This window comes from Daktulosphaira vitifoliae, unplaced genomic scaffold (genome assembly GCF_025091365.1).
Source record: "Daktulosphaira vitifoliae isolate Bord-2020 unplaced genomic scaffold, ASM2509136v1 Scaffold_3, whole genome shotgun sequence".
NCBI lineage: Eukaryota > Metazoa > Arthropoda > Insecta > Hemiptera > Phylloxeridae > Daktulosphaira > Daktulosphaira vitifoliae.
In genome coordinates, this window is record NW_026099574.1 from 35,291,852 (window position 1) to 35,319,075 (window position 27,224).

The 27,224-nt window shown below is 24.2% G+C and overlaps 1 protein-coding gene and 1 long non-coding RNA gene across 4 annotated transcripts in view; one reads left to right on the forward strand and one right to left on the reverse strand.

Moving 5' to 3' along the window:
• LOC126900432 (zwei Ig domain protein zig-8-like) overlaps nt 1-27,224 on the forward strand; it is a 190,978-nt gene that overhangs the window by 161,170 nt on the left and 2,584 nt on the right. For all 3 annotated transcript variants that reach the window (XM_050676144.1, XM_050676143.1, XM_050676145.1), the window contains exons 4-5: nt 3,791-4,001; nt 26,130-26,257. In XM_050676144.1, the coding sequence (XP_050532101.1) occupies nt 3,791-4,001; nt 26,130-26,257 (339 nt within the window). The remainder of the gene's footprint in view (nt 1-3,790; nt 4,002-26,129; nt 26,258-27,224) is intronic.
• LOC126900440 (uncharacterized) lies at nt 14,531-16,116 on the reverse strand. The gene is made up of 4 exons (XR_007702859.1): nt 15,875-16,116; nt 15,622-15,715; nt 14,939-15,042; nt 14,531-14,633 (listed from the first exon to the last, which is right to left on the reverse strand). It is a non-coding gene; the product is annotated as an uncharacterized LOC126900440 (long non-coding RNA).

Here is a 27,224-nt window from a genome sequence, read left to right on the forward strand (position 1 = left end):
ATATTTATTGTGATATATTTTTTATTTTAAGATATAATACATGATTTATAAAGTAAACCTTTATAGAATTATTTATTTTTTATTTTATTTAGGAATAAATAAACGTTTTTTTCTTATTAAAAAAATTTAAAATGGTATAATATAAATTGTAAAATTTCTAATAAAAAAAAAATGAGCACAAAAATTATTATTTTTAAATAATAAAGTTAACTAGAAACAAATTAATGGCATTATATACAAGATAAGTTAGATTATATTATCATTTGATTTGTTAAATAAGTCATTGAGATACATAACTACTCTATAATAAAGTGTATGTATATTATAGATAATGTATTAAACGTAATTTATTCATACAATAATTGTGAATTTAACTTAATATGAACAAAAATATTGGAGTTTGAACCGTATAATATACTTTTTGATTTCCAAGTCTTCCACGAATTGATAATAAAGGAAAAATATAGAAATATGATGTACTCAAATTTGATTTTAAATATTCCAAGATGCCTATAACTTTATAATAATTATATATGTATAAGACTTTGAACTGAATTTAAGAAGGTGGTTCTCTACTAGATATTTAAATATTTAAAAACCATTGAGCCTAAAAAAAATTATATACTAATTTTAGTATAAAATTGTAAAATATGTTCACTAATTTTTCATTTTTAATTCAAACTCAAGTCAGATATTTATTATTAACTTGAAATATCAATTAAAAATTACCTACTTTATCTCAAAATTTATTTAATAATATGAATAATAAAATCTTCTAGATTATAATAAATGTTAACGATTAATTTTTGCAGTAAAATATTATTGAAGATAATATCTCTCAATTGTATTACTCAAACTATGAGTTTACATCTAATTAGCATAAAAAATCATATACCATAAATCATTTTCGAAAACGGTCAAGAATTGCTTTATTTTGATCAGTAGTCTCAGTCTGCTTATGTACCCGTAATGACGTCTACTTTTCCAAGAAAAGCGGACAAAACCATAAATAAATCAATTTAGACTAATTGAATTAACCAATAAGTTCTCGGAGAAAAAATTGGTAAGCTCGATCGTGCGTACATAGGGCTCATCCAATAAAATCAGTAAAATTATTTATACAAGCATAACACATGTAGAATGTTCAGTAAGTAAGGAAACGGATTTCTATTGTTCTCATTGTTTGTAACAATTGACTTTTTTCTATTTTTTGCACACTTTATATATATATATATATATATATATATACATAAGGAATCATCGATTAAGATTAACACACTCATTTTCTTAAAAACTATTGAATAATTTCAATTTTAAAAAAAAAAATTATTGTTTGCTGTAAAATACTACAATACTGAGTAGGTTAATAAATTTAAAAAAAAAAACCAAAACTTTAATTCTCTTAAATAGGAACCCCTATTTTCAGCTTGATTATATAATACAAAAAAATATTTTCCAACAATTTTTCTCTTATAATTTTTTTATTCGATCAATATTTTGCGTTTTAAAATTGTTAAATAGTTCGAATTTAAAATAGAAATTTATCATTAATTTCATTTTCATAATACTAGAAGCAATCGTAATATGTTTTAATATTTCATAAATTATTATCAATATTTATAAACATTTATAAACATTCATTTTTGTGATACCATGAAGAGTCCATAACTACTGTATGTAAACAACAAATTATCAATAGAACATTGGTTAAAAATTGCTAAAATATAACAAGCAAATTTTGACAGGTTGATAACCAATATTATGTTATTATGTTGTTATAATTTCTAGTTATTAACGAGCGAATTTTGCAATGTAAAAAACTACTTATCTATGCGATATGGTATAAAAATAATTATAAAATATAAAATGAATGAACACTACACTACTCCTCACCTTTTCTAAATTGTGTTATTAAATTTAATATCTCAAAAGTAGTAATACAAAACTAGTTGTTGACCAGTCAAAATTTGATTTTAACTATATTCCATTTAAAAGTAAAAAAATAACTATAGGTTTTTGATTTACTTTCGAAAGATACTTTTAAAATCTACCCTTAGGAATAAATTTTTCTTACAATACATTGGATACAATGATCTATAAAAATAAATTAAATTTAAGTCCATCCATTTTTATGAAAAAAAAAAAACATTATTTAACGAAAAAAAAGAGTTGTATAATTAATAAATCACATTAAAATTGCGTTGCATGTAAGTTCAACTGTATGCTCTACAATCTTAAGGTTAGCGGTTTGTATAACCGCGTTCTGTTAACAACAAGCGTTACGTTGTGTGTGTGTGTTCGATATTGTTTTTTCACGTAGTCATACTCAGATTGAATGTCTCACTAAATTCTTTATCGACCTAGTCACATTTTCCATTTTACACACAGGTCCTCTTACATACATTTTGTCACACGTTTTGGCTCGTATTGAGTGCACTTGCTAAACCAAAAACGACATGCACGTGACGTCCAATAAATTTTCCTTTATCCCCGTGCTTAATACTTCTTGTGTTGTGTATTGGTGACGGAAGGTTGTTATTACTTTTATTATTTATCGTTTTGCATAATGTAAGCTTGTAGTTATTATTTTTTCATGAAATCCAATTTGGCTGACATATTTAAAAATAAATTAAAAAGCCTCAAGTTGTATATTGAAAAAATAATAAAAAAAAAAAAGCGGAGTAGTAGACTTATAATTTATAGTTAAACGCTGTTGGTGAATATGCAATTAAATATATATTACCGACCACCGTCTTTCTTTTATTCTTGACGCTTTACTACATAATTATAATATATTATAACTTTACAATACAGTTTTAGTTGAGTAAATCAAGTAAGTAGCATTGGCTTAACGCAGCAAAATTTACAGCCTTAGTAGGATTTTATTCTTACATTACAATTTTATTCAATAAAATTTTTTCTAAATTTCCTGTTTTATTTTCTAAGTATCTAGTTTTTAACAAAATTAATATAATTCTATTTTGTGAGTTATCCAAATAAAAAAGGAACACTTTATAAATTAAATCATAGATTTTTTTGTACTTCATTCAGAATTTATTAACTTTAAAGTTGTTTAAAGCTCTGAAACGTTTTTAAAAACAATACTATTTTTTATACTTTATTTCAACGTCGGTTGTGTTGCAATGATCTACTGAAAAAAATTATTTAATCAGTCACAATGAATAATGATGAAATAATTTGTATGTATAAAAAATATTAACGAGGATATGTTTAACCACAGGCAGCTATTAATGTTATTATGACAAGATGCGACAACTCGAGTACGTCTCGTTTCTACATTATTGTATATCACCAACACATACGACCATTGTGTTGAAGTGATGGGCCTCTAAACTTTAATAATAGTTTCACTATAAATATGTATAATACGAGGAGAGTTGTACTCGTACATTTGTCCTCGGTTAATATTCCTAGTAGATAATAGACTAGGCTTTACACCCACTTAATTATCATTTACAGCGACAGTGAAAATGGTAAACTTTTAAAAGCTATTCGTTTCAATTAAATACCCATATAGGTACAATATTATTTTCTATTTCTGGTCTAATACTTTAATACTTTGTATGGCCATCGATTATTGCTAGCAACAAGGCCAGAAGAGCTTTTGAATGAGCCCATTATACGTGTTTCTTTTAATGCATAACACAAATACAATACACATCAGTGTATGTGTGTTTGTTAGTATATTTACTAAAGGGATTGAATACAAACCCAAATAATACGTATGTATTATAAACAGTACTTTTTATACGATTGTTTTTTGTTGTAGGTCTCTTGGGTGAGGCATCGGGACATACACCTGCTGACCGTTGGACGCTATACATACACTGGTGACCAGCGGTTTCGGTCGATTAATCAACCGCCTAGTGAAGATTGGACACTACAGATCAAATACCCACAAATCAGAGATTCTGGAATATACGAATGTCAAATATCCACTACTCCTCATATCAGCCAATACATTAATTTGCAAGTAGTCGGTAAGTAAAACACAACGTTTCCATTTTTGTTTAGAGAAAAATTGTCTGCATTTATTTCACAGTGTGTTATTATATTGTTTAATAATAGTATAATTAATACAATGCACAGTATCAGATTGTTGTCGTTGAAGAATACTTTATGTTTTTCAAAGATTAACACAAAGTTCTAAAATTTGAACAATAAAAACATTTAAATAATAACTATCGCTGTCAAATAATATATTTTTTTGAAAATAGGAAAAAAGTTTTATAGATTTTATGCGCCCGTTTCAAAAATTGTAAAATGACTAATAATGTTATCAATTGTTTTGTAGTATAAATATCAAGAAAAAATTCAGTAAAATAGAGGATTGGGTTTTTTATGGGATTATCATAATAACAATTGCGATATTTACTATATTTAAAATAAGTAATTTGTAATCAATGAGATAATTTTAAATTAGAATAAATCAAACAGAATATCCTATTTTTAACTATGGAAAAATTATCTAAATTAAAATTTTATATACGATTCTTTTCCTAACTCAATAATTATTATTATTTTTATCTGTATATTTATATATAAACGAAGGTATCTGACATAGTTCATTATTCATATTATAGGTGGTAAATCACAGCAATGCGCGATGGGTATATTAGTATATTATAAAATTAAATACATAACAATTTGTGTGGATTAATTTAGGTGAAAAAAAGTGAAGTTTTATAAAGCATTAAAATGTTTATTTAAGGATTAGTACATAACCAATTTGATTTAAAAAGTAATTGTAAAACCATTTTACTAATAAAAGACACTTAAAGGATCATCATCAATATCACTTAACAATAAACCAACAAGTTTATAACTATTTGAACTTAATAACACCTTTATTAAGATAATTGTTAACGTAGCTATGTTTAGTGAGTATATCTTTCGCTATTGTTTTAAATAAATGGAACTTTGCCGTTTTATTAAATTTTTAGTTTGTTTTAAATTAGATGGATATAATGTTTCTTAAGGTCACAAGTACAATTTTATGTCTGTAATTTTTTTAATTATTAGTAGCAATTGTGTTGATTAATAATTTATAATCAAAATATTTAAAAAAATACATTATAATTTTAGTACTGCTGTTATTTTTAATGTTGTCACTATCATTATTTGTCATAACATATTTATCTATTTTTTATTATTTTATTGTATACTTTAACTTTAAATTTTTTTAAATTAGTCCCGGTACAGTGTTTTCCTCATCCGTGCATTTCACATCAACCTTTACGAAATAGATTCGGGATCAGAATAATAAATACACGGTAGCCTAGTGGCAAAGTCCAAATCTCGCACCGTGTCTCTTTTTTACACTTGATTTCCGGTACACTTTCGTTGAACGCCTGTCAATCCCCAGTGGCTGCGTAAAAAAGTTCTTTTACCCGTTAAATATAAAATAAAATAAACTTTTAGTAATTATTGATAACGGTTAAACTACAATTATGGCTAATGATAAAAGTGGTAGGGCCCGATGTCAGAATATTTTGTGTGGTTCTTATATGCATTTTTTTAAAAAGGACCTCCTGTATTGATTTAGAAATTTATTTACCATAAATGTAAAAATCAAGAAAGTTATAGAGATAAATTGTCACATATATAAATTTAAAAATAATGGTAGTCCTGTGTATATGTAAATTTGTTTACACAGTTAAAAAAATATATATAAATTCAAATAAATAACTTTTTCAACTGTTTTCAATTGGTAATATTTCATTGATCATGGTAACCCATTTCCCATTGAAATACATTATAGTATCTTCTCGCATTTAATTAAATTTGCTCTCTTTATTATTACTATTTGTGTTTATGGTAACTATAAAATAAAAATATTCATTTTCTTACGTTATTTTATTACAAGGATTTCTATTAAGTACTTATAATAGAAGCAATAATGGGATATATTTCTATACATTTTTTCCAACGTAAATGAAATTCTGTGAGTTTATGTTTTTTTCTTAATACAAAGTTACAGTAATGGAATATTAAGAAGGATTTGTATTTAATTAGAGCATTAATTTTATTTATGCATACTTAAGATTGGTGGTTTTATAAAATCTTCTAACAAAATCTAAAATATGTATAAAAAAAAATTATTTTGGAATCAATTTATATTTATATTCATATTGATCTAATTTATTAGAATATTATTTACAAAAACAATACACACACCAAATCATAATAAGTTGTTTGTATGAATTACATATTTAATAAAATTTATTTAAATTAATCAAAAACTACTGCTATAGAATTTTTTTTCATTTTGACTCTACTCATGTGAAACTTAATTAAAATTTTATAGTATTGTAGGTTTTATATTTTTATAATTAATTGTCTATTACCATGTCATTACAATTTATATCATAACGTTTCCGGCTCTTAATAATAATTTCATTAGTTTTTAGAGCATTTTATAAGTAACTTTTGATATGCAAAGCAACTAAGTTTAAGAAAATGTTCCACTTACACGAAATTGACCGGATGTATATCACTTTATGAAATTGTATTCTTTTAAGTTAAGCTATATAAGATATATTGATCCAAAAGGTACCTTGCAATTGCGTTAAAAGCTGTATCGTGTTTTTAACTTATGTTGGATATCCGAGTTCAAAACAAAAATAAAAATGTATAAAATAAACTGTCTTCTAATTTTTACACACTAATATATATATATTTCACGTAGTTGAGTTAATAGTGAACTTGAATTTTTTGCTCTGAACTATAAACAGTGATTGATTTATCCATGATCAATATATTTTATCTAAAATTATAATAATTTAAAATAAATATTTTTTTTTTTTGTTTAGTATTATTTATTATTCGATTTATAAGTGGTTAAATGTTTTTATATTCTTTATCTCTTAAAGGTACCAACTTAATTTTTTTTTTAATGACAATATACACATTTAGCTTGGTTAAAAATTAGAAAATGATCTAAGAAAATAACTTCGATTATAACTTTTGAATCAACATTTTTGAAGTTATTGTATGTGATTCTCTGTCTTTTTACTCTCAACATATTATAAAAGTATTCGTGTCTCTTAAGCTGCTGATTTAAAAGTCATCGACCAGTCATTTTCTGAGTAGGATCGTTTTCTATTAAATGAGTTTGTTGATATTTATCAATATCATGTTAACTCTATTTTATCAAAAAAGACTAAATATTGAATTTTAATTTTATATTAACTGTAATATTTTAGTATTTATAATTTATTAAAACTTTATACTAGTGAAGATTTATTTAATATGTCTCAGCATATAGATAAGTTGTGCTTAAATGTATTTCCGAACCAGTTATTCTTTATTATTCCTTTTTTCTTAGGTTGATACTCTAAAGTGAAAAGATTTTTTTTAAGCTATCCAATAAAATGAAATTACATTAAGTAGCCCTCCTCCAATTTTGTTTTAAATTTCGTAAAAAAATGGTATTCATAATTAGTATGAATGATTGTTTCATAAGAATTAAAGAGTAAATATTCCAATTTAAAAAATATTAAATTATGGATCAATACTAAATATCAATTCTTTGTAAAAAATGAGAATCTAATATGTCTACAATCAACTATAGCATAGAATGTTACTTGATTAAAATTTACGTGAATTACTTTAAACTTTTGTACGTAACTAGATTATTTAATGAAGATTTAAATTTATTTTGTCTATAAAACTCCATATTCAAAATGTTAATGTACTAAATGAACTGCTTGAACTTATTTGTTATTTACGAATAAAGTCCTAAATAATTAATACAGTTACGGGCTGAAATCTTAACTTTAGTAACTCAAATATATTTTTATTTGTATTTTAACTATCTAGACATTTATACTGCACATTTTAATGTAAAAACAAATAAATTTTAAAAATACTATGAGCTATTAAATCGCTGGTGTTTTTTCCTATATAATAAAACAAACATATTTTAATTTATAGTACATTAGATTTTATAGTAAGATAATGAAAATTTTGAATTTTATTATTGATACAAGTTTGCATTATAATTAATTAATTTTTTTTTGGAAAATGTAGAATGTCTGCAATTAAATATACATTTTATTAAATTATATGATATAATATATTTGATTAATATTAAATAAGTTTTTACTACTTGAATTGTAAGTGAAAACAATTGTAGTATGATATAAAAATTTTACATAAATATAATAGAACCAAAATAAAAAAGTATATCCGTAGTTTAACTATTTAATATTTTGTAATTTATACAACCCTTATTTTTCACTTTTTTTTTTTTAATTGAATAAAAACAACTGCGTTTTATACTTGCAAACCTGAAACTCGTAAAACAATAAAAATACCACTAATAAATAACAAAAATATACATATGCTTTTACGAAGTTGTTTTAAATGTTAATTAAATAGATAAATTTTATTTTGCTTAGACAAAGTACAAACTACAGATTTTAATATTTTTCAGTAATAAAAAATCAACATTTCTGTAGTGTCACTAAGAAAAATTGTTTAATGTATTGTATTGACAAAAAAAAAATAATCTACTGCAACTTTTTAATAAAAATATATTATATACATGAATTAATATGATGTATTTATCGATTGAAATATAGATCTAGTAATCACATTGGTAAATTTCACAGTAATTAAAAATAATTAAAATTTATTTAACTTTATTACATTACTAATATTTTTATGTTTAAATTAACTAAAGCAGTTTGAAATTTTGGTAAAATATGGAAAAACTATTATTTGATAACTATTATCTTGTTTGATATTTATATTGATATGGTTCGTTCTTTTATTAATAATAGCAAATTCAATGTCGACTTAATATGAATACATCGTAAAATCATTAACTGTGTTAAACCAATTTTATTTTTAGTCAAATGAATTTTTCTTTTAATTTTATACAAATACTAAAATATCATTTAACTATGGTTCATTTTTAATATTCAGTAGTGGACATTGGGTCTAAAATATCAATTTTACTTGGTCGTTAAAAAAAAAACAGTATTTTTTCATTAATTTTAGCAAAAATGAGATTATTTTGTGGTGGTATACAATTTTAATTTTTAGTCCATTTCGTATTTATCCCCTTTAATGTTTTTTTAATTAAAACTCCACCGCATCTGTTACGTACAGATACGCAAATTGTACTAGTTATTATCAAATCTTTAGTGTTAATAAAAAGAAAATCAACGAAAATCAGAAATGATTTTTTTTTTATATTCTTAATTAAATCAATTAAAATATACCTTAAATCGTTTAATGATATGCCATTATATTTAACTAAATTTTTCTATTGCTAATTTTTTACAAATAGCATTTTCTACTAAAATAATTTATTAAAACTGTGGAAATATATCTGCTTTAAATGCATACTAGAACATTGTGTAATCATCACAATTATTTTATTCTGTTATAAAAAAACGATGTTGGAGCTTTATTTTACCAAGAAATTATATATTCATTGAACTAATGGCACAACTCATATTTTTCACAAAATCGCTTTTTTCTTGTAATATATACTACTGGTACTGTGATTTTATAATTGTAAATATAGTTCTTAGTTTAGGTGAATAAATAAATATATCGAACATAAAAATAGTGTTTTCCTTGACACGGAACTGTATTTCCCTCAGTCGCACTTCACGTTATCAACCTAAATGAAAGTGTATCGGCATCCGAATGATAAGTGGCCCAATGATACGGTTTGTCTCTACAACGCCATGAGTCGCGGGTTCTAATCCCGTACCGTACCTCTTTTTTTCACACGATTTCCGGTACACTTTCTATAACCGGCCTTCAATCTCCGGCGACCGTGTTATCCCATTTAATAATAATAAATTTTAAGAATTAAAATATTTATTTAAAAAAGTGATCAAATTTACCACTTTTAAATGATTACTATGGCTAAGTTAATATGAACAATTTGTACTTCATAAATTAAATCAGCTTTTTTAATAGTGTTAAAACATGAAAATTTATCAATTAAAAAATAATAATAATAATCATAAAAAATCATTTTTTGTATCTTCCTAAAAATTTAGAATTGGACCCTTGACAATAAATAATTCAATTGGATGTGATGAATTCATCTAATTAATATAACTTGCAATTCTTAATAAAATATATTATATTATTCGTTTCATAATTATAGCTATAAGATCTATCAAAAATTTAAAAACATAATTGAAATATCATCAATAAAAAATAAATTAATTTAAATTATTTATCACTAACATAAATAAAGTCCATCTAAATTAATAGAGTCTAAAAGTAAACGTTATATGGATATTTTACTCTGATGATATTCCAGAAACTTTATTGCCAACAAATATAAAATGTTCAAATCAATATCGCCCTTGAAAAATATTTTTTACGGTAAGTTGTATTTTAAGTGTCAGCAATTACTTACTACCCTGTTCAATATGAACATTTTTAGTAAATATAAAATTATTATTTGTGACTTACGATAGCGTAAACTACTGCTTTTATTGAGCTTTATTAACTAATTAAATACATTAATTGAATAAGACATCTTGAATGAGCTATAATGATAAAATGACGTTATACACCTTAAACTTTGAACTAATTCATAAACTTTGACTAGTTTTCGCCGTCTCAACAAGATAAATATAATTATATATTTTGGCATTGATTTTATTTAAGAAAATATACCTCCTTCAAACTATTTAAATAATACACACTACGTGAAAGATTTTTTTGTTTCTATTTTATCAGATAATAATTTAGTCTAACTTGTACAGTAAACCGTTAAAACAGAGGCATATAATTATTTTCAAACCCTTAATTATTGAATTATATTTATAGAACTTCTTGAGTATTATTAGCTAATAAATGTTCCTAAAATTTAAGTTTTTTTGACCATAAATTTTATCTCTTGTGCTTTCTACTTTTTACGTGATCATTTTTAAGTATTTTAATTAAATTTTATCTTGTGGATAACAGTTAAAATGCACTTCTCGAAATTTAACAACGCGCCTCGTTTAAATCAACCACAAGCACGTATTTGATATTACACGTCAAATCGATTCGGTCGACCAATCAGAAACAGGAAAATAAATTTACCTCCTATCACCTGTCCAATATCGTTAACGCTGCTCGTTGGAATCCGGCAAATCATGTCCTTAACCACAAACGATCCTGCGAGTCTAACGTTTTCAGAACTGCGGTTATGCTGAGCTGTAAAGGGACCTATCTCGGTCTCCAATCGTGTATTTAGGATGGCAATAAAAATACGAAGCATTCATAACACCGTTACAAGAAGACCTTATAATTTTTTTTTATTCAAACATCCGGTACTAATGCCAATGTGCTGCTGACTCTTTGTTTTTATTATTATTATTTTTCTTCATCTTTTCTAAACGGATACAATAAAATTTTGTTACGTTTAAACGTTCACTCTAAATCACTAATAAATTGTACTCTAAATGGAGTATATTTAACGATCAAATCTTTTTATAAAATAGCATTGTGCTCTGTGTTATTTTATAAAAAGATTAATAACATAGACGCCAGCACACATTCGTGTAAAATCGATCCATATCGAATAAACAAATACAGTCTATTCTCATCTTTACTTATAATGATAGGAGAATACTTTGTTAACTGAAATAAAAATCTTTAAATCTCTTTTGATACATACTTGTTATGTTGATATAGAAAATGAATACTGAAATGAACCAATGTTAGTTTTGATAATAAAATATGACATTAACATTGATTTAACGTACGTTTCTTTTTAATTTTAGTATTTACTTAATAAATAACAAAAAATTGTTGTATTGTTATACTTGGTATAAATTTTTTTAGTTTATTAAATGACAGGCTGTATTTCAGTATACGGTCAAAATTTTAGGGAACATTTTACTAAATAATCAGTTAGTAAGCTATTAGTAAAGCAGCTAAACCAAATTCCATTATTGTTAAAAATATAAAACAATAATTAATTCCAATATTTACGAAAATATTTTGTGAGGCGTAGTTGGGGAATCGTCTCGTATATACAGAGTGATCAGTTTATTATAAACCACTCGACTACTCGCAAAGTATATATATTAGTGGGGAAAATTTTTTCGGTTTTTTTTAGTTACGTATATTTCTTGATTTATTAGATATAAATTACTTTTTAGGATCATCCCTTATAACTTATAGGTGTTCCAACTATTTTTGTAATTTTTCAAATGACAACGTACATAATTTACTAACTTATTTAATAGATAATAATGTGATTAAGAAAATGACTGATTGATAACAACTTTTGGACCAATATTTTGGAAGTTATTTTCATTTTTATACCTAGGTGGGAGGAAGAGTATGACCGGGAAATAACTGGTGATAAAAATTGTTGCACCCAGTCCCCACCTCCAGTCATTACTTTAAATTGTTAATAACTTCTGAAATACTCATTTATCAGTTGTTATCGATCAGTAATTTTCTTAATTGCATCATTATCTATTAAATAAGCTAGTTAATCATGTACGTTGTAATTTGAAAAAATAAAATTAACACCCCATTATTATTCTTAAAAGTAATTATTATCTGATAAATCAAGATATAATTGTAACTAAATAAAAAAAAAAATTTCAATATTGTATTTATTTTAATCGCAATGAGTGGTTTATGATAAACCGATCATTTTGTATATATATATATATATATATATATATATATATATTATTTAAGTATTATTATTGTACGTATATCAATGATTTGCTATATACATGACATTAAATTCATCGCCGATCAATTTTTAAAAATAAATTGAGTAACGAACAATATACATCTATCTCGTTTGTAAATTACATTTTTTTTTAAATTGGTACAAAATGACATGAAATCTTTAGGTCACATTTTACTAAAACTTCTGACAAATTGAACAATTTAACTTCTTTTAATCTAATTATGTCAATGCAATATAAGGAAATTTAATTTAAATTGCAATACGAGATCTTAAGTAATGGGTGACATACATTAGAATGTCTTAAAGTGTATAGTTTGTAGCTCCCAAGTTTCCAACAACTAATTAGAAGATTTACAGAAGTCAACAAAGATAAATAGACTTTTTTTTCTATCATACTCGTGGTTTTGTATTACTTAACAAGGACCAAGAAATCCGACTGAAAAATGGACAAAGAGAGGGTCAAGTTGTTTTAGTAGCTTTTTTTTTATCGTTCATACTCATACCACATACACAGTTATTTACTTGAAAACTGTGCTTGAAGTCTGCCTAGCTTGCTATTAATTGTAGCACGTCTATATACAGAAGTCCACAGCTTTTGGACAGAGAAGGGGTTGTAACTGGTAGAGTTTTATCACTTGGCGGATGAAACATTTTGTTCTCTCGAACTTTTATACGAGTAATAGTAGCTGAAAGACAAAAGCAGAATGATGAAGACCAAGTCAGACACATGCACACAGTTGCCTAAACGCATATAGCATTATTTCGTGTCGGACCATTAAAACGCCGCAACCACTAGCAACCCATTTTGAAAACTTCCTTAGACAAACTTATTGGGTCTTCCTTTTATTTTTTATGCTGGCAAACCTAACTCGAAACCATCTACATGATCTTTTATGTATAGTGCTTTAGAACCTTCGTCTCATCTCATATTGTAGCAAAACTTATTTACTGGAGTGTTTTAGATTAGTATAAATTGTTTGTCTTACTTATTGCATTACTATGTATACAGATTGTAAATGTTTGTTAAAAAATTATTTAAAAAAAAAAAAAAAAAAACAAATTACATGAATGTACGACAGTTAAAAATTTTGTCCAAAATATTTTGAAATTTCAAACATAAATTAAAATTTTTAAATAAGTTCAAAAGAAATCTGAATAGTTCGGTTTAGTACGCCTTGTGTCTTTGAATGTAGGCATAGAAACCATTCCTTTTCACTTAGCCGTACAAGTTTTCCTTTCTTCTCTAACACAATTATTAAGTTACTTATTTTAATGGTATTACTTAATATAAATTGCAAAAAAAAATAAATATATTAATCATGTTAAAAAAAACAGTGGTTTCGATGATATTATACGATTTACATGATATTTAAACTTTGCGTGCATTTATTAATGCAATTAAAGAAAAAGTTGTTCTTAAAAACCCTTTTTACGTATATATGGTCAATATTATCCTCTTGTCCATCCAATGGAAAAATATTCAATTACTGCAGAGTTTGAAACAATTGGTTTTTAATTACTCGATTCTGTCCTAAGTGCTTTTAAACTAGAATTAATTTATACTTCAAAAGTTTGTTTTTTCAATTAATAAAAACCTACATCATATTTTTTTTAAAAGCTTATTCGTGATCTCGAAAATATTTAATTGATTTTTCCAAGAATCTTATACAAAACTTATTTTATTTAGATTATATATTTAAAACACTGAATATTACATTAACTTTTGTCTAGATTATTTAAACTTCATCTATTTATATATCTGTTTATAAGAAAACTACACACACATCAATTAATATATTTAAAATAAAATATTTTACATATTTTGTTATTCTATGTGATTTCTGATAAGAAATTTTTACTGTTATTTTTTTTTAAATTTTTACCAAAAATGATCTTCTTTTCTTTAATTTCTTAGTATTCATGATTGGTCCTAAAAAGTAAATTTTTGTAATATATAAACATATTCTATAGTTGTATCCAACTTTTAACAAATTTACATTTCTAAACGATTTGAATGACTATAAAATAATATCAAAGAGAGTTTTTAAGACAATAGGAATGAGAAATAGTATAAATAACATTATTATGTTAAAAAACAGACGGGACTGTTTATTTGTCATTTTACGCTAGTTTAAGTTCCGGCTTTAGTCACAGTGTGATTAAACAAAGGAAACTGTTCGTGTATGTCATAATATTATTATATACGTTGGTTGGTAATCGCATATTTGAACTTACACAACGGATAATATAAACGTCAATATGAATGTATAACTGATTGAAATATTAGATGCAAGTCTGCTCCGTGTATGATTGGATATATAATTTCAAAGACAGATCAGCTGAAACAGTATTGATATAAATACTCTCTAATGAATAATATGAATTAATTAGATATAATTTATGCTACAAACATAAATTTCTATTTTTTTATGAATATTCACTAAGGAATTATTTAGGGATTAACATTGTTTTCCACGCTTTGTCACGGAGACTATGTATATTTTTATACTTTCATGTATGTTTACTCTTAATTTAGTTTTTGAATGAGCAATGAAACATTTAATTAATTTTGCATTTCAGTTTATGTTTTTATCCTAACAAGAACTCCCATAAAAAGCTATTTTGTGTCAAACTTGTTAATCACTTAAAATAGCTAAAATATTTTATTAACTAATAGTTTATATGGATAAAATATATTAATTTTTTATTCAATAAGATGAATCCCGTCAATAATACAGTAACCCAAATAAAAATAGTTGTTATTAGTAGAACACTAATATGAAATTGGGTTAGATACTATGTATTAATTCAAGATACTATATTTATCAGGGTATGAAGGTTTATAAGATGATGTAATCTATAAAAAAATATAGAGATCTTTATTTATCATTATAAAAATTAATGTAATTAATTATTACTTTCTTACGGTTACCTATGACAGGTTGGATAGAAACACCATAAGTGTCAACCTAAAGTAGTATAGTGTCAATATATGAACCTCTGTCCTGGCTTCTAAAATAGACACACGCTAGTAAATAGATCTTTAAATCAATATATTTTTTTAATAATTTCTGGATTTTATTGAATTCTTATTTAAATTTTGTAATCAAAACACTTAACTCTAAATGTAAATCTTAACTTTTAAATTTTTAGTGAAATATTGGTATTTACCTTTTTGATGTTTAGGATATATTTTGACATTAATAATCTCCGCTTTTCTTTGATTAATATAACTGAGTATGGATAGCGTTGTCACATATATAAATCGAGAAATAAGAGTAGTAAAAGAGTTAATTCGAGAATCAGCCAGAATCACAATTTTTTTATCCTATTTATAAAAAAATTAAGTTACTCCCAAAAGTACGATGTGCCATTGACACTACTATTATATCATTTTTAATATATTGTATTTATTATTTCATAATATTTTATACAGCTAATATAACAATTTACATTAGGTCTACTAACATAAACAAGATAATTCAATATGCATTAACCTGTAAGACACTTATTTTCTTAGAAATTATTGAAAAATTTAAATTTTTGTAAAAGAAATATTTTGATTAAAAAAACTATACAATAATAATTAAATAATTTTTTTCTTTCCTCCAGAAATAAAAAGGAGTCATCACTTTTGGTTAATATTGTTTAAATATATTTTTTAATTTTTAATATGTTTTTGAAATGAAAATATATTTTTTGTATACTTTAAAATAATATAAAATTAGGTGTTAAAATTTAGTATACGGTATTTTGTTTTCTGATAAAATAGCAAAACATAGTAAAAATCTACAAATTATAATATTGGGATATTTATAAGTAAAGCAGTTTGTTGTGTAGAATTTAGTGAAGATTTGTTACTATTAGTTTGTGGATGAAACATATTATGTTTATACTTTCATAACTCGCTGAATTCTGAACTAATGGTCAATTAAATTTAATATTATAAAAATAAAAGGATGACATAATTAAACACTAATTAGCAATTATATGAGGTATTAAGATTTATTTTCTTGTTGGTAGGCATGTACTACTTTTCATAAAAATATTGAATTTAAATTACATAGTAAAATATATTTAATTAAATAAAGAATATTTCGCAAGAATAACTGATATTATTAGCTTCGATGCGAAGCTGAGAAGGTATTGGTTTTACTATGATGTGTTTATTATTTCTTTTTTTTTGTGTCTGTTACCACTTTTTCTCAGCTCTCACCGAACGGATTTCTTTCAACGATATCTAAAAAGATTATAAATCGTATCTAGTCGAAAACATTACCCTNGTATCTAGTCGAAGACATTACCCTTCAAAATTGAAAAAATTTCCCTCGTTCCCCGTAAATGGGGGAAACCTCCAAAAAAATTACAAATTTAAAAATCGCTAAAAATTTAAAAATCGCTAATTTTCGAAATTTAAAACTGCCGTAACTTTTTCAAAAATAAATATATGAATATAATTTTTTTTTATATAGATGCTTGATGTCTTTACTTATCATTTGGTATATTTTTTTTGTAAATCTGACACTTAACCTGCCCACAGGGGGGGATTTAAAATGACAACTTTTTTACAACAAATTTACTTTTTCAACAGAACTTTTGAAAATGTTCCGGAAGGTCTGACACTTTTATATATATCTTAAATTAAAGCTAATGTAATGAACTTTAATTTGAAAAAAAAAAATTGACATCTGGACTTGTCTTCATGGTGAAAACGACTACCGAATGCTTTTTTCGTGTGAAAATTTTCGATTTTATAATTTACATTTTTTAATTTAAAGTGCTATAACTTTTTAAAAAATGTATGGATCAATACAATTTTTTCATGAGAAGTAGTATTTATATACATCTTTCATTGGATATACTTTTTTTTTAAATCAGACTATTTCCCTATATATGGGAGAGCTTCAAATATAAAAAATGCATATAGAAAGTAGAACTTTTTTAACTTAACTTTTGAAAGTGTTCCGGAAGGTCTGACACTTTTATATATATCTTAAATTGAAGCTAATGTAATGTACTTTAATTTGAAAAAAAAAATTTGACCTCTGGACTTGTCTTCGTGGTGAAAATGGCTACTGAATTCAATTTTTGTGTGAAAATTCTCGATTTTATAATTTATATTTTTTACTTTATAATGCTATAACTTATTGAAAAGTGTATGGATCAACACAATTTTTTTATGAGAAATAATATTTTTTAATAATCCCTTTTTCATTCGACATACTTTATCTTAATCAAGATATTAATAAGGAACTAGCAGATCATGTAGCTTTTGGAATAATACACCAATTTTTTTTAAATTAAACACTATCTAAAGATTTGCATGGAAGCGTTTTTTTTTTAAATACTTTTGTTGTGACTGCATTTATATCTCTGTTCAAATAAAATTCGTTGGTGCTTTGTACAAATAACTTAAGTCGAAAATTTATTATACTATTTAAATCAATGAGGAGAATACAAAAAAATCTAGATTATATTTTGTCTAATACTCTTATTGTAAAGTTATATTGATAACGATTATCTTATTAATATATAGGGATTTAAATATATTTTAATAATTCATTAATTATTTAATACAACAAACATACGGTTACTCTCTAAAAAATTATAATTTATGATTTATGCTTCAATGTACCAAGCATCACAGAATTGTGAAAGTATATTTTAATAGTGAACAATAATAAAATAGTAATAATTTTTTTAAAAAACATATTCTTTTATTTAATGGTTAAATATTAAATCCCCTCTTTCTAATGATTTGGTGTAAATTCAATCAAAAAATCTAGCACAAACATGTAACACTATATAGTTGGGACAAGTGATATTTTACAGTATTTAACATTACTATTATATAAAGCATCGATGCTATTGTGCTTAAAAAATTGTAATTATTCTTAGCTTCATAAGTTGATTATAATTTTTCAATGAATTGAAATTGAAATTTATCATTGATATTGATGTAAAAGATTCGGAAATTTCATACTAACAAAATTTTTGATATGATTTTTTATGATGTACATAATTTCCGGATTTTAATTATGACTGACGGCAAACATAACGAGCTACTATTGTCAGAATTATGGTTTCCTCTACTTATTAATTACAGAAATGATTATATTTCTCTAAAATAATTATCAGAGTGCGTCTTGTTTAACCTTTGGAGAATACTGAAAAACATATCTTAATTTTATTTCAATAGTATATTAAGAAAAAAATTATGTTGTAGTTTTAATTATTAACGTAGTTAAAAAATATATATTAGATAACTTTTAACATAACTTAACTTAATCTTTCTGAAATTAACAAGTTAAAAATATGTTAACTTGCCTAGCTATGTTTTATAATTATACAATTATAAAAAAAAACCCAGCACAGGGGGGTCGCGGCACAGTGGTGACGTGGCATAGTTGGATCAAGTAAATGATATCTGACAGTGATTAAAATCACTATCAAAAATAAACGCTTCGATGCAAATCTTTAGATAGTGTTTAATTTTAAAAAAATTGGTGTTTTATTCCAAAAGCTACTTGATCTGCTGGTTCCTTATTAATATCTCGATTAAGATAAAGTATGTCGAATGAAAAAGGGTTTATTAAAAAATATTATTTCTCATAAAAAAATTGTGTGGATCCATAAACTTTTCAATAAGTTATAGCATTATAAAGTTAAATATAATATAAATAATAAAATCGAGAATTTTCACACGAAAATAGCATTCGGTAGCCATTTTCGCCGTGAAGACAAGTCCAGAGGTCAAATTTTTTTTTTTCAAATTAAAGTATATTACATTAGCTTTAATTTAAGATATATATAAAAGTGTCAGACCTTCCGGAACATTTTCAAAAGTTATGTTGAAAAAGTAAATTTGTTGTGAAAAAGTTGTCATTTTAAATCCCCCCCTGTGGGCAGAAAAAAGGTCAAATTTACAAAAAAAATATACCAAATGATAGGTAAAGACATTAAACATCTATATAAAAAAAAATTATATTCATACGTTCATTTTTGAAAAAGTTAGAGCATTATAAAGTTAAAAATGTAAAAAATAAAATCGAGAATTTTCACACAATAATAGCATTTGGTAGCCATTTTCACCACGAAGACAAGTCTAGAGGTCAAATTTTTTTTTTCATAATAAAGTAAATTACATCAGCTTTAATTTAATATATATATATAAGTGTCAGACTTTCCGGAACGTTTTCAAAAGTTAAGTTGAAAAAGTTAATTTTTTGTGAAAAAGTTATCATATTAAATCTCCCCCTGTGGGCAGATAAAGGGTCAGATTTACGAAAAAAATATACCAAATGATAAGTAAAGACATCAAGCATCTATATAAAAAAAATTATATTGATATGTTCATTTTTGAAAAAGTTATAGCATTATTAAGTTAAAAATATAAAAAAAAATTATTTTACAAAAATCGTAATTTTTTATTAACCTTGATGTCTATTTTCACCGTGAAGACAAGTCCAGATGTCAATTTTTTTTTTTCAAAATAAAGTAAATTACATTACCTTTAATTTAAGATATATATAAAAGTGTCAGACTTTCCGGAACACTTTCAAAAGTTAAATTGAAAAAGTTAATTTTTCGTGAAAAAGTTGTCATTTTAAATCCCCCCTGTGGGAAGATAAAGGGTTTAATTAATGAAAAAAATATAATAAATGATAAGTAAAGACATCAAGCATCTATAAAAAAAATTATATTGATATGTTCATTTTTGAAAAAGTTACGGCAGTTTTTAGTAAAAAAAAATTGAAAAAATTTTGAAAATTAGCGATTTTTAAATTTGTAATTTTTTTGGAGGTTTCTCCCATTTACGGGGAACGAGGGAAATTTTTTCAATTTTTGAGGGTAATGTCTTCGACTAGATACGATTTGTGATCTTTTGACGTATCATAGAAAGAAATCGGTTCAGTGAGAGCTGAGAAAAAGTGGTAACAGACACAAAAAAAAAAAAAAACCAATATCTTCTCAGCTTTGCATCGAAGCTAAAACCCAGACTTTAATTTTCTTTAATAGGATATTTAGTTTGATGATATGATAGAAAAAAATCTTTTAATATTTTATCCGACAGTCCGTTATTGAATTTTAATATATAGTGTTCAGTAAGTAAGGAAACGGGTTTCTATTGTTCTCATTGTTTGTAACGATTGACTTGTTTCCTTACTTACTGAACCCCTTCTATAGAATGGGTATGTAACGCAAATGAATGCAGCTCATACTGATGAAAGTATATTCAAACTGCGTTCCATTTTCATTCTATGTATGCTTGTATGTAGTGCTTGCAATTTAATGAGCATTTGTCCTAAAATTGTTATTGACACATCAAAATGAATTGTAGAAAAGGGCTAGAAATGGCTATTTCAAAATGTTGAAAAATATAAGAAAAAACATTTTTATTTCATTTTAATTTTTTACTCGTTAGTGATAAACAAAAAAAAAATTCTTTGAACGTAGTCTAAAAAGAGAATAATTATAAAAAAACTCAACAAAATAATAATTGTATTAAAAGATATAACTGTAATCGGTAAAATCTAAAAAATCTGTATGTTATTACTATGCATTAATATTAAGTTATAGAAATCGTTTGATCTACTAAGTTGTTGTTTTCACATTAGAAGATAAGTGCGCTTTCCAGTTTTTATTATTGTTTTTAATTAGTATTATTATAAACGCAACGCGCATGCCTTTATATAAGCGACCTAAAATAAAATTTGAAATTCGTTTATACTTATGTTTTCTGTTGTTATTTATACATATATTTAAGAAAATGTATACAGTCCACATCGAATCAGAAACAGAAGTAAAAAAAAATAATTGGCATTTCATGGCACTTTACTTTTACATAAATAATTATAAAACAAAAGATACACCAACAATGCATAAAAGTTTTGATTTATACAAAAATAAAATAAACTTTAAGAATATTACAATTTCATTGTAAATTATAATATAAAAGAAGTTAAAACGTACTGTAATGACGTACTTAATATAATCACTCACAAATAAACCAAAAAACTTAATTATATTTTATGTAGCATTTTATTATAAGTACAGAAACTTTTATCAATTGCACCTTATGGAAACTTGAACTTGTTCTTTGAATATATTATTCACAACGACTTTTTCTCTTATTATATGATTAAAAAATTTACATTTTTTCTTTAGTGACTGGCTTAAATATTTCAAAAAAAAAAAACATAAAAAGAATATTCTATTCATTAATATATTTAATTGTATAGGTTTAAAATTTAAATATCCAAACATGCATTTAAAATTTGTATATTAACAAATAAAATCAACAAATGATAAGCTTATTCAGCACTTAAATTCAATGTTTTTATTTACTGTGTTTAACATCTTAGAAATTTGTTTAAAAAAAAAGAATTTTTAAATCTATATGAAAAATGTAATGTGTATGTCATAAACACAGTATGAAGTATTCTGAACAAAACTTAGGTGAATTTTCCCATCTCGGATGTACGCGGAGACATCAGGTGAGAGGGAATAAAGTAGTTAAAAACGGAGAAGGCCTAAGGAATAAAGTGTTTGTTACAAGTCGGACAACGTGTGCGGTACAGGTGAACAGCTTGTAGTGTCAACAGTGTAGGGACATCACCTCTTAACTCTAGGCTGGACTCGTGTATAAGGGAAAAAGATAGAATGGTCGACCCCAAATATTTGGGATTAAGGCGAGGAAGAAGAATATTATACAGATTTATAATCTGTAATAAGAAAAAATACGAATTACAAATTTTTATAATTCATAAAACTTATATATTCTGATAAAATTGTATACTATATTTTTCATTAATTTATATTATAAATCGACTTATTTAAATTTATTGTTTGTCAAAAGTAAAAACAAATATTTTTTTATCTGTATTTTTATGCAAAAATTTTTAGTTAAATTATTAAGAGTTTTTTTTAAATTTGAATTCTAAAATAATAGATATTGAGAAAATTTAGATTGAGTTCTAGTAAAATGAACCAATCGAACATTGAAAAGTAGTTTAAGGCAATCGATATTAAAATTTGTAAGGTCGTAAATGAACATAATATCTGCTAATTTACGCCTGATTTGGCGTATATTAAGGACAATTGAGTCCACTACTAATAAAAAAAGATCGCTGGAAATATTTATTTTCATCTTGTACTTTTAACAATTTATATTAAACATTCTCAAATTTTGAAATATGAGTTGTGTAGATAGAATACCGAACAAGAGAACCAAACTCTAAGTAAGAATGAACCAATGATGATTATAACGATTTTATGAAATTTTTATTTTTAAATTTTACCATGTTTCTATTTAAAAAAAACAAGCATATTTATAGCTTTATTAATGGTAGAATTAACATGAAAAGTAAATTTCAAATCAGAACTAAAATAAATAACTATTTTTAGCTGAATACTCAAAATATGATAACTATAAATTAGTTAACTATTATTACGAACAAAGTATATAATATCACATTTATCAATGATTAAAGGGAGATAATTGGGGGTATGCTCAATTATATCCCTTTCAATATATCGATTTAAATTAGACTGCAAAAATGTACAATTATCATAAGAGTGGGCTGTAGTATAAATGTAATAGCAAATAATAAAATATTAGTGTCATTACCAAAAATATTAGACTTTATTAATAAAAATAAGAAACAATAATGGACCCAAATAAAAGCCTTGAACCACACCTGAAGAAACATTAATTTCTTCAAAACTTTTGTACGAGTCTAACTAAAAATATTTTTCGAGTATATTTAACCTGAATCTCTCTAAACAGTTTTATTTTGAAAATATAAATAAAAACATACATTGTATCAAGCTCTACCTTTCCAAAACGATGATAATTAAATACAATTTGAATATTTCGAAAAGCTTACCAAGAAACATAAATGATTCATGATATTTGACGATTTTATATTTATGTATGCATATAACTTTCAGACATCACGAATTTCATAACTTGATACACTTACATGGCATATGGTATAACAAATGTTCCAAATTTTATGTACCAAGTTGCTAATAGAATAAGTTTATTTAGCACAATAAAAATCATGATAAACTATATTATGAACATTTTTAAAATTAATAATACAGTTATGTAAAAACGAAAATACCGATTTTTTCCCTTAGAATCTATCACAGACAAATAATTATTGAATAGTTAAGTAGTAACTTATGATATTGATAATTGGTACTTACTCAGTGTATAAGTTCACCTAATGGTTTCTTAGAAGATCATGTATTGAAACAATTATTTCATTTATAAATACTTTAGAAGCATTTTGAATGAAAAACTCTTAAATAACGAAATAAAAATTATCATAATTATATTTAATCCTTCCAAGTATATCAGAATATATTAGCATTTTTATGTTTAAGACTTACTAAGCTAACTGCAGAAATAGCGAACAATACTGTAATACATATATATATATTAGTCATAAAAGCTTATGAAAACATTATTAGTTTTTAAGGCTACTGTTATAACCAAAGAATCATATAAAATACTTACGACTTGGCAATAAAATAACATACATGTATGAATTGTTTTTATTTATTTTAACATTTTCATTTTATTCTATATACTAAACTATTTTTAATACTTTACTGTAATCAAAAATCTAATTATAATCAATGTATTTATATAAAATAATAATTTACTATTTTTATGTTTCAATAATTATTATTGAAAAAAATACAATTTATTATATCTATCTTTTTTCTTATGTTTAATTTTCCCATAAAATACTATTGATACTCCAGAGAGAAAGAGATTTTCTGAACGAAATATTATTCACTCCGAAATAGGCTGTTAATCCGCAGCCATATACAAGGATAACGGTCTTTCCATTCTTAAGTATCCATCGTTCGTTAACTTTGATCAAGATTTGAAACGACAAAAAAGCGTTTTAGACACTTATCGACCTACCCATATTATCTACTCTTGTCTTTTTTATATTATTAATTAATTTGAGATTTATTTTTGTTGATTTAATCATAGAATAAATTCATACACTAATTTATTCAAAATAAATAAAAAAGTATAATAAGAATATATATTTAAAATTAATAAGTTTGAATATAAATTATTAATTAAAAATTTTTTTAGTATTTTATTAGTTATTGAAATTATTTCTATGGGTTAGTACAGGAGTGGCTAATATTATGTTTTTCAAAAGTTTTGTCAGTAATGTCACAAGAAAGACAACTAAAAAACGTTCGTTCATGTTTTCTCTAAGCCACAAATGTATTACGTAGCCATTATACAATTCTAATAAAATGAAATTTGTACGTTCTCGTGGTAGATCAAACGTTTTATGAAATACTCAATTTAGAAAAAGGAACATGTCATAAAAAGTAAACTTTATAGGAGAAACAAAAAAATATTTGCAATGAATTTATTAATATCTAACGTTCTAAACAATTCATACAAGTTAATCTTATACCTTTCTACAATAAAATATTATGTTTGATTCAAATTTACTGTTATTCTAAAAATAAAGCGTCCATTTTTTTTTACATGTACATATCTCCTTTCTATACTCAACTCATTTTATTAGGAATGAAGATGTTAGTTGGTATAAATATTACTTATTTTTTATATGAGTATGTTTATTTTAATATCAGTTTAAAAATTACAAAATTCATGTTGAATGAAACAAAAATAAATTCTAAAACATTAAACAATCAGTTAAGAACTACTTCATTAAAACCATAAAATCTGTTTTAAATAAAAAAAAAAAGCAACATTAAAAATAACACTTTTAAGTAAAACAAAAATTTCTGGATTATAGGTTAAAATTTATCCATAATAATTATGATTAAAGAAGTACATAAATGAGAAATTTTCTTAATATGTCTCGTTTCTCCACTCAACAAATATTAAATTTGATGTCTTTTTTATAAGTTACTATCAGACATGACCCCTTTTTGAACTGAGCATTTCATATATAGATATGAAATATCTTACATTTTACTCCTATAACTTAATAAATTATAGAAAATAAAAATATTTTGACTGTTAACCTAAACTTAAAAAATAAGATTATTAAAAGATTAAAATTAAAATAAAAAAAATTGAAACTTTTATGTTATTATTGTTGTTTTGAAATCATTTCCTTTTTTCTTAAATTGTTGATAAAATTATTAGTTTAAAAACGCAACGATGAGCTTACTCAAATTATTTGGAACTTTTAATTACTTTCCAAATAACAAAGTAAAACTGCGATTTACCAAAAATTAAACAATGTTAGATTTATATAGGTATATTTCAAGGTTGGTATATCTGCAATTAATTATTGTTTATTTTTCTGGTCTTTAAATAGATTAAATTTTCCAAGGATTATGTATAAACGATAAAAATAAAATGATTAGTTATTTTATAAAGGAAATATACTTTTACTATTTTCAGAACCTCGAACAGATATTATTGGAGGCCTAGAGATTTTCATTAATCGTGGAAGCACAATAAACTTAACATGTATTGTACTTCATAGTCCAGAGCCACCGTCTTATATTTTCTGGAATCACAATAATGCTGTAAGTAAAAGCTTAAAAATTTATTACTTTTTATAAACCGGGTTATATATTTTTTCTATTTATAAGGTTAATTCCTTATGTCTTATAAGGGTATTAATTTCATATGTTTAAGTGGCAATACAAAAATGATTATATTTTCGTATAAAAAAAAATAAAAATTAAAAAATTATAATCCAATAACAATTTTTGAGCCAGTATATTAAACAAAAACTGTAAAAAAATAAAACAAATTCTTAAAATTGTATTTATTTTAAATGTGATTGGATAGTAAATGTCAAATGTCTTACAAACTATAAGACTTTATATATTATGTAGTCTCAATCTGTAAATCAGTTAATATAAGTTGATAAAAGTAATAAAAATATAAGTACTCCCTTTTCCATAAATAATTTAATTATGGTATCTCTGCGTAAAAAATTTTTAATTAATATATCAAAAAAATGTAAGTTATTAAATATTAATGTTTTAATTGCCCGACCCCAAGTAGTTGGGATAAGGCGAGGAAAAGTAGAATAAAAAGATTAAATATTAATGTTTTAATGTAAATAATTAGAAATATTAATACCAAACTCTAGTTCACAAATAAAAATTATGAGAAACACTATTAATTCAAAGATTGTATTCCTTGTGCTTGAGTTTTAGTAAAATAAGTTAGGAGAACATTTATTATAATATAACTTAAAAATGTTAACAAAATTAATGTTTTGTGCTGTATTACATGAAAAAATGATTCTTTAAGATAATTAACTATTTAAGTACATTTTTGTATAAAAATTAAAATAGTAATTTAGGAATATAATAAATTCTATTCAAACATAACAATAAAAACATAGATTTCTAATAATTCCTTTTACTTTTTTTTCTTGATGGTTACATAAAACATATATTGAAAAAATCATATTTTTAATTTACAAACAATCATATTACTTTCTATTTAATAAAATAAAATAAAAAACAAATTTATATA